General features: G+C 39.2%; 1 protein-coding gene across 1 annotated transcript; it reads left to right on the top strand.

Moving 5' to 3' along the window:
* The first annotated feature begins 12569 nt into the window (after positions 1-12569).
* On the top strand, positions 12570-14670 carry LOC123534709 (E3 ubiquitin-protein ligase TRAF7-like). Its single transcript, XM_045317068.2, has one exon. The coding sequence runs from the start codon at positions 12649-12651 to the stop codon at positions 14632-14634; it is 1986 nt and encodes a 661-aa protein (XP_045173003.1). The 5' UTR covers positions 12570-12648; the 3' UTR covers positions 14635-14670.
* Positions 14671-15055: the final 385 nt, after the last annotated feature.

The following is a 15055-nucleotide window of genomic DNA, read 5'->3' as shown; positions in this document are numbered from 1 at the left end:
AAACTGACGTTGGCCTGTCACAGCATACAGAGGCTCAGCTAACTTCGAAAAGTTCTTAACGAAGCCTCTATGGTAGTTCGCTAGGCCCATAAACCGTTCTACATGCTTTGCGCATGTTGGAACCGGCCATTGCTGGACCACTTCAATGTCAGTCTTAGACATTGCTAAGCTATTGCCACTGACATTCCTTCCCAAGAATTCTATATCTTTCTGGAAAAAGATACATTTCTTAGGCTTCAGTTTCAGCTTGTATGTGCGAAACCTCTGCAAGGCCTCTTTCAGATTAACCATATGGTCTCTGAAACTTTTACCAAGCACTACTATATCGTCCAGAAGGCTAACACCGCTTTTCCATGTTAGGCCTCTGAGGACTAAATTCATAATTCGGGCATATGTAGCTGGTGCTCCACATAGACCGAATCCCATTCGCACATGCTCAAAAAGACCGTATTTCGTTATGAAGGCAGTCTTTTTCCGGTCTTCTTTCCTGATGGGAACTTGCCAGTAGGCAGAGTTAGCATCAAGCTTCGAGAACCATACACTCCCGGACAGAGTGTCTAGACAGTCATCCACTAAGGGCAAAGGAAACACATCTTTCTGAGATTTTTCATTTAAAGCTCTATAGTCAATGCACCACCTGACTGTGCCGTCCCTTTTCCGGATAAGTACTGGGGCGGAAGCCAGTCAGATATTGACTCTTGGATGACCCCTGCCTTTACATTTTATTGAGGTGGGCCTCTTCCTCACCAGCAAAACACACAGCGTGCGCCTCATGCGTTGCTTAACTGGTTCAGCATTACCCGTTTCAATAACATGTTCCATTGCCGTAAAATTACCAAGATCAAACTCATCTTGAGCAAACACATCTTGGTACTCAATAAGCAACTGAGCCAACTGCTGCTGTTGCTCTTCATTCAGATGTTCACAGGAATCGGAGTATATTTGCTGAAGGTGGGGCGGGAGAGCACTATCACTCTCCGGCCTAGGAACAGTGTCCTGTTGCCGACCCAGATCAGAAATCTGATTTATTTTATACTCCTCATCCTCCTCCCCCACTTCAATAATTTCGGACACTGGATAAGCTCTCCCTATCTCAAATCCCTTTGAAATTAATTTATACCTATCAGTGGGGTTTACAACACAAACTACTGGATCAGTGAACCCTTCCCTGACCACCCTAGGCTTCCATACCTTAGACTGGTCTAAATGGCTCAATGACATAATCAGTAAGTTCTGTGTCCATTTTACATTTTACATGGGCTACCGAATGAGGCGGAATAACCTTGCGTTTAGCCACAGTAACCCTGGGGCACTGAAGGAAAACCGTTTATGCTATCAACATCAAGAGTTATGTGCATGCCGTCAAAGATTATTATACCCCTACCCATGTCTAAAATCGACTGGCCTTTATCACAGAGAATGCTCAAAACCTAACAACATTTGTTGTTCTATTGGGGCAACATATACATTCTCCTTATACCATTTCGATCCTATTTTCAACCGGACGGGGCCAACAATGTAGCCGTTTAACCATAACTCCCTCCCAGCAGTCATAAGTTTAAACCTCTTTGACCTTAGGGGGCTTATGCCGCAAGGAATATAGACCTTGTCTGAAATAATTGTGACCTGGGCAGCTGTGTCCACAATTGCTTTTACCGGTTTGATCACCCACTTGAATTCCCATGGAAAACTGAGAGGCCGACTTTACCTGGCATACAACAACATGCTCAAGATCAGATTCAACCTCCACCTTAACCTGGTTATTACAAGTGCTATTACAGTGGTCTTTCTGTTCTTCCGGAACAGGGAATTTATCTAGGGTCGGGGTGCCACTGCTTTGTCCGACCCTTTGTAGTTTAACCGATCCTGTTGATCGGTTCTTTTATTTGGACAGTCCCGGCGGAAATGTCCCTCCTTGCCGCACCCATAACACCGAAAAGGCCCTTTTTTAGCTTTAGGCTTTGGCCTATCTCGGTTGTGCTTAACTGCCATGACTTTATCAAATGTTTGTTGCAATTGTTTAATTGCCTCCATGACAGTTCTATTATCCGGTGCTTCTCTAGCACTTCCGGATCCTTTACTCACAGCATAAACCCGTTCAGATTCACGCCGCTTGCTTTCGCGTTTTGATTTGTCATATATGGCCGAATGTCCCTGTTGGTACTTTCGAACCATCTGTTTAGCCTGTTGGATACTAAGAGGATTAAGCATGAACACATTCTGTCCAGCATCCTTATCCAATAGGCCCTGACAGAAACGATTTATGACCTGATTGGTCACAAATGAATCTGGCAGACTTTTAAATGCTTTCGCCGCAAGAGTCAAAAGCCGGTCTGCATAATCATCCAACAACTCACCATCTTTCTGGCAAGCTTGTTGAAATTGTGTTTGAGCTGCTGCCGGCAGCTCCTGTTCCCCAAAACGCGCTTCTAGTTTACTACGTAAACTCTTATACGAGTTCACGTCCGTTCTATCATGTATTTATACATAATATTCAATAGCTTTGCCAGTAAGTGCCCAGCACAAGCCATCAAATTTTTCTACATCTGACCATCCGCAGGCCTCTGCATATCTGGTAAACTTTAAATCAAAAGCCTCCCAGCTGCCTTTACCGTCAAATGTCAGATGTTTTGGTAAGGAACTTATTGACTTCCTTGCCCTACTATAGTCAGCGGTCACCTCTAACTCTGGCGATGGTTTGGATGCTTTCGCATTACCATCACCCTCTTTAGGGGTGCTAGTTTCACCAAGGTCGAACTTTAATTTCGTCCTTGGTACATCTGTTTTACTCCTGCCCGCCGGTGTTGCAGATACAAATTCGGCCGGACTCATCAACAATGGCTGAAATTTACTATGAAATTCCTTTTGAGCCATTGCAGACATATAAATAGGTCTGGGGATGGCCCTTACTGGCGAAACCCCAGGTCTAGCATGAGCAGACCTTATACCTTCGGCCTTTATACGTGATGCTATGCTAGGCTCCTTAGGAGTCTTAGCCTGTTCATCACCTTCCACCTGTACCCACATTTTATTCCGGGTAAAATCAATTTTACCCAGCTCTAAGTCCGTAAATTTCTTACGACAAATTACCGACAGCGTTTCTGGGGTTAAATTCCCAGTAGCCTCACGAACGGACAAAAGTGCCTTGGCAATTTTTTCATTTATGCCCGGTATTGTTTTTAATTGCTCAAGTGTCGCAAAATTAATTGGGACCACCTGTGCACTTACTTCTATAGCAAAAGGCTTACCTTTTGAATCTCCTTTCTGTGCCATCTTCGATAAAAATCAAAAGAATAACAACAAACAATATAGAAATAAATTTATTATTTCAATTCCAGACTAATCCAAAAAATATACCTTTTATGGATCCTGAAAAATTCACCAAAGGAAAATGAAATGCCGACTTCCTGGATTTCCGATGGCGCATGCGCATGCAGACAGTTATCCGCGAGATTCGAATAATTATTTCAATTATTCGACTAAATACACTCAAAATAAATTTTTAAATGTATCTGACCAAGAACGTAATCGTCTAAATACAATTACGCTCCCCTTGGTCCTTTATCTCACCCGAATTACAAAGTTTTTTAGATCGGCAAAATGGCCGAATCTAAAAATCAAAATCTGCTAGATAGCGATTTATTGGTCGACGAAATTGGGCTCTAAATCACCGCTGCCACCAATATTGTAATTGGTGATTATTCAATGTAGCCCAAGACAACTTACCAATAACCTTAGATTGATGATGAGGTTGTAGATGCTTGTCTACAGGCAGATAACTATAGGGTTTATGAAGGACGTCTAGCCGGCTGGAACGCTCCACAGGAAATCACCCTTTTCGGCTTCCGGTAGGGCTATCCTCACGTATGTCGGACCAGACCGGACAGGCACTACACGCTTAATGAAGTTAAGTGTTTGACCAGCTGTTGAAGTGACCTGGTTTATGTGTTTGTTCCAGTTTAGATTTGAAGTGATGCTAACACCAAGGTATTTTGCATCACTCACGGTTTCTAGTGTCTGCCCATGTAGTGTGTAAGTGGATTTGTAAGGGTGTTTAGACTTGGAAATGTTAATCACTGTACATTTGGATGGATTGAATTCCATGTCCCATGTGTGTTCCCATTTTTGTAACCTGATTAAGTCCTCTTTCCTGTTTCCTTCTTTAAATAAAGTTATTATTATTTTTGTTGTTGTTGTTGTTGTTGTTGTTATTATTATCATATAACGGGACATCGTAAAATAGACATAAAACAAAAGCGGTAAATACGTATACGATGACCATTTGCCTCTGATTTTTACCGTTGCTTACTTCTCAAAGTATAGTTTATACTCGTGTATTAAAAACTTGAACATTGACATCCAAAAAATCTAGTAACACTGCATTGAATAGAAAATAAAACGAGACAAATACTTACGGCGACTTATTCAGTGCCATCTTGACGCAGTAACTAAGGAACTTACGTCGTCAACTGAAAAACTGACGTTTTGACACAAGAATGACCAATGAAATGTCAAGAAAGAAAAAAGCGACGTCATGACGCGACGTGCTCGTCGATGCTGTCATACTGATAATTGTCTTAGCTCATTTGCTGTATTGTTTATTTGAATAGTAAATGTGTTTATGTTATGACAACATGTCAATGACGGGTCCAGTTATGTTATGACAACATGATGGAGATAAAATCTTAGAATGTCGAAATCTTTAAAATTACTTTGAAAAAAAAAAACAACAACATGGAAAACAGATTAAAAAAGTGTTCATATTCAGTGGGTATGTGTTATACAATCTTGACACCATTCTTTTCACTAATACTTTCTGCATGTTTCACATAGTTCTATAGTATATCTTTACTGTTTTACACACACACAAAATACTCTCAGGGGGAAAATTGCTTGTCAGCCCTTCAAAGTAGCATAAATCTATTTGAGCCGCACCATGAGAAAACCGACATAGTGCGTTTGCGACCAGCATGCATCCAGACCAGCATGCGCATCCGCGATGTCTGATCAGGATCCATGTTGTTCGCTAACAGATTCTCTAATTGCAATAGACTTTGAAAACGAACAGCATGGATCCTGACTAGACTGCGCGGATGCGCAGGCTGGTCTGGATCCATGCTGGTCGCAAACGGACTAAGTTGGTTTTCTCATGGTGCGGCTCATTTTATATTACTTCATCTGCGTAAGACTACCCTGGAGCTGCTGAAGCAGGGCACATTCCTATAGTTCTGGTATATGTTCCGTCGCGGGGGCTCGAATCAGGTCGAAAACCTTCCAGATATTGTCAAAATATTGAAAAAAAAAAATAAGTTCGAACACTTCCTGGTCACCTTTTATGATCTCGCCTCACTACTTCCTGTGCACAATCTTGGTCTCAGGTGGTGGCTGCACCTGTGACTTAGATCCGTTGATTTTTTCGTAAAGAAAAAACATTAGTGAGCACTTTTCATTGGACCTTATTCAGTGGGTATAGTTAACACAGCACTGTGGATAGTACTCGGGTTGACAATTGTTCACAGCGTCACGAGATCTACTCCGTGAGAAATGTCCCGTGAACACATCTAACTGGTTAATGCAGTACTATTAACAAGAGCAGTGTTCAGTTAGTAGTTTTCAGGTACCGTGAAAACTATCAGCTGAGCAATGTTCAGTAAGCAGTATTCAGAGTACCGTGAACACTTGCAACTGAGCAATGTTCAGTAAGAAGTATTCGGAGTGCCGTGAACACTTGCAACTGAGCAATGTTCAGTTAGCAGCATTCAGAGTGCCGTGAACACTTGCAACTGAGCAATGTTCAGTAAGAAGTATTCGGAGTGCCGCGAACACTTGCAACTGAACAATGTTCTGTTAGCAGTAGTCAGTGATCAACGTTTTACGAGTAGTTCTCGGAGCCGTGAGGACCTTACACTGACCATGAAGAATGGTCGGTGATAAATGTCCACCCAGCACACTAGAGACATGCTAACGGAACATTTCTCACCACAGAAAAAGGGACGTGAAATAAAAAAAAATGTGACCGTGCGACCACATACACGCATCACTGCGAAATCCCCTTCTCTATAACGAAAAGGGGCGATATGTTTTGTCAACCTACCAAATCCCTTCTGGGATAGGTCGTCAGTCAACAGCTTTTTCTACAATAGGTCAGGGAACAGTTAATATATAAACAGCTTTCTTAATTTGAGCAGGGAAATAGCGTCAATTTGTTTTCAGATTTGATGTTAAAAACCAACTTTGTTTATATGAAACTTTGGCAAATATGATGCAGATTATTTTTTTGAATGTTTTTAAAACTGTTTTTGAATAATTATTTTAGTTTCATTGCAATCGAAACGTGAAGAAAACGTTTTAAAATACACTGTCAAGGTAAATGTCGGAAGCAATACCTAGTCTTTTTTGTACGTAAATCTTTGCTTGAGGGCACACTATGATGACAAGGATTAAAACGTGTCTAAAAATAATATTATATTGACCAAATTTAAACGTCAGTCTCTTCATAAAAACATTATATTAATAACTGTACCTTAGCCCATACCAAACTTGGATTTATATTTAGCGACCCCGTGATTACGTTCTCATCTGTATGAGTGCATAAAAATATCTACAAAAATGTTAAAAACACAGATGTGCAGAAGAAAGAAACTATTTGTGCAGTCATCTAAGAGTTAACTCAGCTTTAGGTAATGTTCACTAAATATAAATGAAGCATTTGTAAAAAATAGTGTTGGTATAATGTTCTTGAGTGTAACAGCTAACAGAAAGAAAGACAATGTTGAAAAGTTAAACAGAAAATATATGTTTGTATTAAAAATCCCGTTATTTACCTTGTTTATTTTTGTTGTTTTGTAATCTGGTAAAACGTGTCTAAAAAATAATATTATATTGACCAAATTTAAACGTCAGACTCTTCATAAAAAAATTATATTAATAACTGTACCTTAGCCCATACCAAACTTGGATTTATATTTAGCGACCCCGTGATTACGTTCTCATCTGTATGAGTGCATAAAAATATCTACAAAAATGTTAAAAACACAGATGTGCAGAAGAAAGAAACTATTTGTGCAGTCATCTAAGAGTTAACTCAGCTTTAGGTAATGTTCACTAAATATAAATGAAGCATTTGTAAAAAATAGTGTTGGTATAATGTTCTTGAGTGTAACAGCTAACAGAAAGAAAGACAATGTTGAAAAGTTAAACAGAAAATATATGTTTGTATTAAAAATCCCGTTATTTACCTTGTTTATTTTTGTTGTTTTGTAATCTGGTAATATGTGTCCATAAAGAAGACGTAGATGCAAAACCTAAATGTTTGGGTATTTTTTTTTTTCGACATTTTGTAAGATTTTTTTTTCTGCCTGGCTGGTAGATTTCGAAAATGATGGTGAGCCTAAAAAACCAATATCAAATTTCGCATGACCTTATCTAAAATGTGCATTCTGAATACACTCATCAATACATTAGGTACTTTTGGAATGGACCAGAATATGTTCTACTTAATGTATAGAATTGTTGATGAAAATTAAAATGATGTTTGCTAGAAACCATCTATCACCACTAAAAATGTAAACACTTTTTTTTTTCTAATAATAATTTTAGGCAAATTGTGGCCAGAACATCTTTAGCTACTAATGTATTTATAAGGATATGTGCAGTTTTAACATTTAGCCTGCTGTCGGGAAGTGATTCTGCCTTTGCGACCAGTGCAGACCAAGATCAGGCTGTACATCTATGCAGGCTGATCATGGTCTGCACTGTTCGCTATTCAGTCAGTAAATTTTCAGTGAACACCCCTTTAAATAATAACGGGTACTGCCCAAATTTAATGAAAGACCAGTCCATTTTAGAAATTTAGCAGGTTAAAGTTAAATACATCCGCAACCTTGAATTTTCAAATGACCTTCATTCTTTCAAATGCACACCAAAATAGGTGCAGTTTGCAAGATCCCCGCACAAAGTAGCTGTTTTTCTAAGAAGTTCAACTGAAATAAGGAAATAAACAAAGTATATATTTTACCTGTAATGTTCCAAATTTTGGAAACATTTTAATTTATATTTAAAATAAGTCATGGATGGGTGGTTTGGTAACCCAATGAATACACTCGCCGCTCATGCTGCTAAAGTTAGCAAAGTCTTGAGGTTCCAAATATTTATTCAAGACTACTTATATGAATTGCCGGTCCATAGTTTGCGCTGTTGACCGGTCTATAGCCCAACACTAAATCATGCACGGCTTAACTCAAATCTTTAAGCATTCAATTCTCATGGCATGTAATTAAACATGAATACAGTTTATTTACCACGAGGCTCAAAATGTACGGGATTTCCATGATTCCACCACGTGTTGAAAGTGTAAACAAATAGTAAAAATATCAGTTATATGCATTTTAATAACCGAATGAAACGTAAAACTGAAAAAATGTATCCGACTGAAACCAGTATACTAAATTACTTAACAAAGCAATTAACTTAATTAAGCACGCGAAGAAAAAAAAACCCAACTCTTCTTTATCTTATGGTCATAATGCAAACCTGCGTTGAAATTTAAAAATGATTTACTGACTGTTCACACTATTTGATTTGTGAAAAGAGTTGGTCGCCAGTGACCCTGGCTTGTTTCAACATGAGCACATGTATTTATATCTACCTGAAATGTGAATTCCAGGTGTTCGATCTAGAACGATCACGGCTCTTAAAATTATCTCAAACATTCAGCTTATTACTTCGAGGGCACGACATACTCTCTCGAGCGCATTACATCTTATCTCGAGCGCACATCTTATCTTGAGAGCACGACACGCACGGCATCTTCTGTCGAGCGCACGACATCCTATTTCGAGCGCACGACATCTTGTTTCGAATACATTGTATAAGATTCTTTCACTGGTTGTAGGTGCAGATGGGAATTTCCGGTCTCGAGGGTAACTGTTTAGGCGGTAACGAGGTTCCTACCGAGTTACCGCCAAAACAGTTACCCGAGAGCCAGATATTCCCATCTGCACCTATAACCAGTGGCAGAATCTTTTTCTTGCATACTGATATCAAGATATAACAATAAAAATAAAAACAGTCGAACGGCTTTCTTTTTAGAACTATTTCTTATAGCAGCGTATTTAAACAAAGCGCGGGAAATCAACGTCCGTAAACAGGAAAGACGTCATGACGTTTCAAAGACAAAAACAATGTATAGTTCCGGTTTTGTTTTATCAGTTGCAGCGTAACGTTATGAATTTTTGATAAAATAACGTGTTTTGAATCGAGAAATATACTATCAGGAACAAAGAGGAACTGTCTAGGTACTGGATTTTTATTCCATTTTTCGAAATAAAATATAAATAACTACATAAATCTTCTACATATATGTAGTTAGTAATACGTCATTTAAAGCACGAGAGTCATCTTACACTCCGGGGTGTAAGATGGATTTTTCCAGCACCGGTAAAAATACCGGAAATCCCCGACTGGTATGCAAGAACGTCTTATCTCCAGCGAACTACATGTTATCTATAGCGAATGACATTTATTTTAAGAACACGACTTTTTATCTCGAGTGTACGACACGTTATGCATATGCCGAGTGCTCGAGGTAAATCATTTCAAGATATAATAACCCCGCGTCCTAAACATACCACCTTACCTTAAAAATGTACTTTAGGTTTAACTAAGAAACTATTGTACTAAACTGTTTCGATAATTGGTCTAATTAAAGTAGTATTAAGAGAAAACAATTTTCGGGCTCCATTTTCATTTTCCCTGTCATTAGATATCTTAATCCGATTTTTAGGGGGGAAAAAGTGATAACATATTGTTTAACTGAACAGTTACTCTCGAGCCGGATGTTTGCATCTGCACCTTCAACCAGTGAATGGTTCTTATATTCCTGCAACGAAACACTGGAAAATCATATCAGACATGCAAGAAAATTTTATCCTTCATTCTAACATAGAATTGTTTGTAAGTTAAGCGGGTGAAATATGCATGCCTCACGGATTGAAACTATTATCTGAGTATATAAAAATTGATTCACGGTCGTCCTCGTTTTAGTGACCACATTCACACGGAGAATGTTACGTAAATGATTGTGAAAAAGATCGGCATTGATGTTACTACAACCCTTATATAGATATACACATGATATGGAAATTTTATGTCACACATAAAAGAAAATTTAGGAACTGTACATGCTTTAATCTATTTTTGAAAGTACTCAAAGAAACCAAATTTCTTATAGCCCTTTCAAGACCGTCCCAGACAGAAATGATAGATGTAATAAAATTTTAATTAAATAATTATGTGAGTACGGCGAGCTAAGTTACGTAGCCATTTCTGTTACTAAATCTGTATGAGTTAGATTCAGATACAGTTCCGGGAAATAAATCTCCTAGATCATACGGCAACTTTCCTGACTTTGCTTAGATAGAACCACAGCTTCGTTCTGTAGCTTTTCTAGAAGTTGTTCGAGCGCAGCTTCGTTCTGTAGCTTTTCTAGAAGTTGTTCGAGCGCAGCCTCGTTCTGTAGCTTTTCTAGGGGTTGTTCGAGCGCAGCCTCGTTCTGTAGCTTTTCTAGGGGTTGTTCGAGCGCAGCTTCGTTCTGTAGATTTTCTAGAAGTTGTTCGAGCGCAGCTTCGTTCTGTAGTTTTTCTAGGGGTTGTTCGAGCGCAGCTTCGTTCTGTTGCTTTTCTAGAAGTTGTTCGAGCGCAGCTTCGTTCTGTAGCTTTTCTAGGGGTTGTTCGAGCGCAGCCTCATTTTGTAGCTTTTCTAGGGGTTGTTCGAGCGCAGCTTCGTTCTGTAGCTTTTCTAGAAGTTGTTCGAGCGCAGCTTCGTTCTGTAGCTTTTCTAGGGGTTGTTCGAGCGCAGCTTCGTTCTGTAGCTTTTCTAGAATTTCTTTGAGCACAGCTTCGTTCTGTAGCTTTTCTAGGGGTTGTTTGAGCGCAGCTTCGTTCTATGGCTTTTCTAGGGTTTGTTCGAGCGCAGCTTCGTTATTCGAGCGCAGCCTCGTTCTGTAGCTTTTCTAGGTTTTCTAGAAGTTGTTCGAGCGCAGCTTCATTCTGTAGCTTTTCTAGAAGTTGTTCGAGCGCAGCTTCGTTCTGTAGCTTTTCTAGAAGTTGTTCGAGCGCAGCTTCGTTCTGTAGCATTTCTAGAAGTTGTTCGAGCGCAGTCTCGTTCTGTAGCTTTTCTCGAAGTTGTTCGAGCGCAGCTTCGTTCTGTAGCTTTTCTAGGGATTGTTTCATATATTTGGCACACCCGTCCAATACAACAGAGTCATAGATCCATTGCAATATGAAATTTAGTCTGATTTACTTTGCTAAGAAATTAAGTATACTGGTCCCACTTTTATACATTTTTTAGTTTTAAATTTCATGCGATTTTTTGTCCGGATACAATCAAACAATGGCTAATCAATAGGTCTTATTATTTTCTAAATGTTCAAGTAATCACACTGCTTGAATTTCGAACTGCAACTACAGATAATCTCATCCCCCTAACAAGGCAATCACGCCATTATCATCCACTGTTTTACGGGTTAATCTCTGCAACCACTCACTAAATTACGAATACTCTTATTGCCATATGGAATTATTTTTTACCCGATATTCCTTTTCTTCCAACCATTGAGCAGTTCATTCTATCTATTTATCTATCTATCTATCTATCTATAGTGCATCACGCCTCTTTTCGAGTATTACGTGCAGCTGCGCGTCTGTACAAGAAATTTAAAAGTAGAATGGACAGGAGAATAAAAGTAATACACGATGTGTATTGCAAGCATGAAATACAGTTGATAGTGTTAAAAAAACAAGAAGGATTTACAGATAAAAGCAGTTGAAAAACAGGTCTATCATGTTAAGCATTGTGTGCAAGTTTGGTCACATCCTGCTTAAACTGGTTCAGGGTGGGAGCTTGCACAAGTTGTGCTGGAAGGGAATTCCAAAGCACTATGGTGGCTGGAAGAAAAGAGTACTTATAGTAATTACAGGGAGTGAGGATCTGGGTATAGGAGTGGGGATGCATATGTCTTGTTTGACGGGATGGGAGCTGACATAATGAGCAAGTGGTACACCAACCAAACCATTCACTATTTTGTAGAACATAAGGAGGCGTGAATCAGATCTCCTATTTTCAAGGGTACGCAATCCCAGCTGATTTAGCATATTTGTGACACTGCTGTAGGAGAGTAGTCATGATTAACCCATCGCGCTGCCCTCCGCTGAATCATTTCGATCTGGTGAATGTTATGTTGGGTGTATGAGCTCCAGACGCAGCTAGCATATCCAGCTGTGGCCTGACTAGAGCTTTATAAGCTAATTCCCGAACTTTTGGGTTTTTACATGGGATATTCTCAATATTACCTCAGACAGACAAATAGATCATGTCCTGTAGTTTTTATTAATGACAAGTAGTTTTTATTTATAACAACTCTTATTACAAATTTACATATATTTATAACAATCATTTATATTTTGGGAAAATTGTATTTTCCTGGTAGAAGTGAATAGTCGATTCCGCGTTTTCCTATTCCTTTCCGCATCTTCTTGTGATTTGGGTTAATTTTGTTGACTCACCGCAAGCGTCTAGCGGAAGTGGAAAAACTCCCAAAAAATATGCGAAGTTGCACAATAACTTTTAACGCTGGCTTCGTTGAGTAATATGGATGGTGGTCATCCAATCCCAGCATTTGAAGAAGAAGCGCTTCATATATCAGTTGACACCAATGACAAAGTACACGTTGTGACCAAACCCAGTTTACCAAAGTCACCAAACGTTAGTCACGCGAGTTACAGATCAAGAGCAGGGGAGGAAGAAGACAGTGTTATATCCTCAACTATCGCTTCTACTGCCTCTAACACTATCTTAAGTCATGCTGACAGTACTGATTCCAGTGGCGTCTCTGAGACTTGGCACATGCTTGGAGTGCCACAGAACTGCGAAAGTAGATTATCGCAGACATCGGTAATGGGTGATGAGGACGAGAAGATTGTTGTGTTTGTGGATACTCCAAACAAGAAATTGTTCTGTCGACTTTGTGGCCATGTGTTTAAAGATCCTGTTATTGTTACTTGCGGCCATACCTACTGCCGAAGATGTGTTAGTCATAGATCAGAAGAAACCTGCCCGGTCGACAGTCACAGCTTAGGGGTTGTTGTCGCAAATATTGCAGTTTCTGAGCAAATTGGAGAGATGATGATTCACTGTAAATATGGTTGCCAACTTGCAGAAGATGGACAAACATACATTGTTAATCCTTCAGCCTGTCCAGTCACTGTGAAAATAGCAAATAGACGAGACCACGAAGAGGATTGTGATTTTATGCCAGTTGAATGCCCAAATAATGCTGGATGTCCTACACTGCTGAAGAAAGACCTTGAAGATCATTTAAAGCATTGCAGTAATGTAAGGTGCCCTCATCAAAAATACAGCTGTGATTTTGCTGGAACTCAGGAGGAGCTTGATGAACATTTGAAAGTTTGCAAGTTTGAAAGCATGAAGGAATTTCTTCAGCGCACTGATGAAAAGATAGCAGATTTAACTTTTACGCTGCATTCGAAGGACCAAGAAATAGGTTTCCTTAGATCTATGCTTGGTAAACTTTCAGAGAAGGTTGAGACATTAGAAAAAGTCACTGAGGTCAAAGTTCAACTGCTGGAACATAATCAAAGTAAAATCATGGATGAGATAGTAGACTCCAGGAGAGAATATGCTGTAATTGCTGATGAGTTATCACATATCAATACCTATTTAAACCTCGGAACAATGTCCATGGGAGTTTATGACCCACAACAGATGTTCAAATGTCGAGGAACTTTTGTTGGACATCAAGGTCCAGTGTGGTGTTTATGTGCATTTGGTGATTATTTATTCAGTGGGTCTTCAGACAAAACTATAAAGATATGGGACACTGGTAGCACTTACAAGTGTTTGAAAACTTTAGAAGGCCATACAGGAATAGTTCTTGCTTTATGTACTTACGGTAACAAACTATACAGTGGATCGCAAGACTGCAATATTATTATGTGGAATATTGACAATGACTTTGACAAATTGAAAGTTATAGAAGCTCATGATAATCCTGTGTGCACCTTAGCCTCGGCCAGAAACATGCTCTTCAGCGGTTCTCTTAAAGTAATCAAAGTATGGGATGTACATACACATGAGTTGAAATGTCAGTTAACTGGCCTTAACCACTGGGTGAGAGCTCTTGTTGCAACACAAAATCTACTCTACAGCGGGTCATATCAAACTATAAAGGTCTGGGATTTGGAAAATCTGGAGTGTGTACGCGAGTTGGAGACCTCTGGAGGAAGTGTATACAGCATTGCTCTAACAAATCATCATGTTCTATGTGGTACTTACGAAAATATAATACATGTATGGGATATAGGTACCCAACAGCAAGTTACCACTTTGAGAGGTCATTCAGGTACAGTGTATGCATTGGCAGCTTGTAACACAGCTGCCGGAACTAAAGTGTTTAGTGCCTCGTATGATAGGTCTCTGAGAGTATGGAGTATGGAAAATATGGTATGCTCTCAAACACTTGTTCGACATCAGGGAAGTGTTGCAAGCTTGGCGGTATCCAGAGGACGGGTTTTCTCAGGAGCTGTTGACAGTACAGTGAAGGTGTGGCAAGCTTAATAGGTTAAAACTTACGAAAAGTCTGGCATCTGCAATTGTCTTCTTATAGTCAGAGACACCATGAATGGTCTTAAATTTTGTAGATCTCTTTAATGTTTGAATCAGTTTTCAATGTTCATTATTTTCTTCTGTCCATTAATGCTATTTTAGTGCGATGGTCAGGTTTGTGTAGAAATTAGAACAAATTACTGCAATTGTCAACAAAAAAAAAAAGAATTCAGGCCTTAAGAATTTGCTGATTTTTCAAAAAATATTTCAAGTTCATAACTGAATCTGCTGGTGACAAATGATACCCAATACCTCATTGCTGTGATTAGTGATATGTCTGTAGTATTGTTAAGTTATAGATGTATAGTATATTGATAAAATAGGTGCATGTAACTTGAAATTATACTCATAAATATAGAGAGATATTCTATGT

Source organism: Mercenaria mercenaria, chromosome 1 (genome assembly GCF_021730395.1).
Source record: "Mercenaria mercenaria strain notata chromosome 1, MADL_Memer_1, whole genome shotgun sequence".
NCBI classification, from domain to species: Eukaryota; Metazoa; Mollusca; class Bivalvia; order Venerida; family Veneridae; genus Mercenaria; species Mercenaria mercenaria.
The sequence above is the reverse complement of the archived record's forward strand: the minus strand, read 5'-3'. Positions and strand labels throughout refer to the sequence as shown.

Excerpts from the sequence above, each read along its gene's own strand:
- LOC123534709 (XM_045317068.2), top strand. The coding sequence starts at position 12,649 with ATGGATGGTGGTCATCCAATCCCAGCATTTGAAGAAGAAGCGCTTCAT.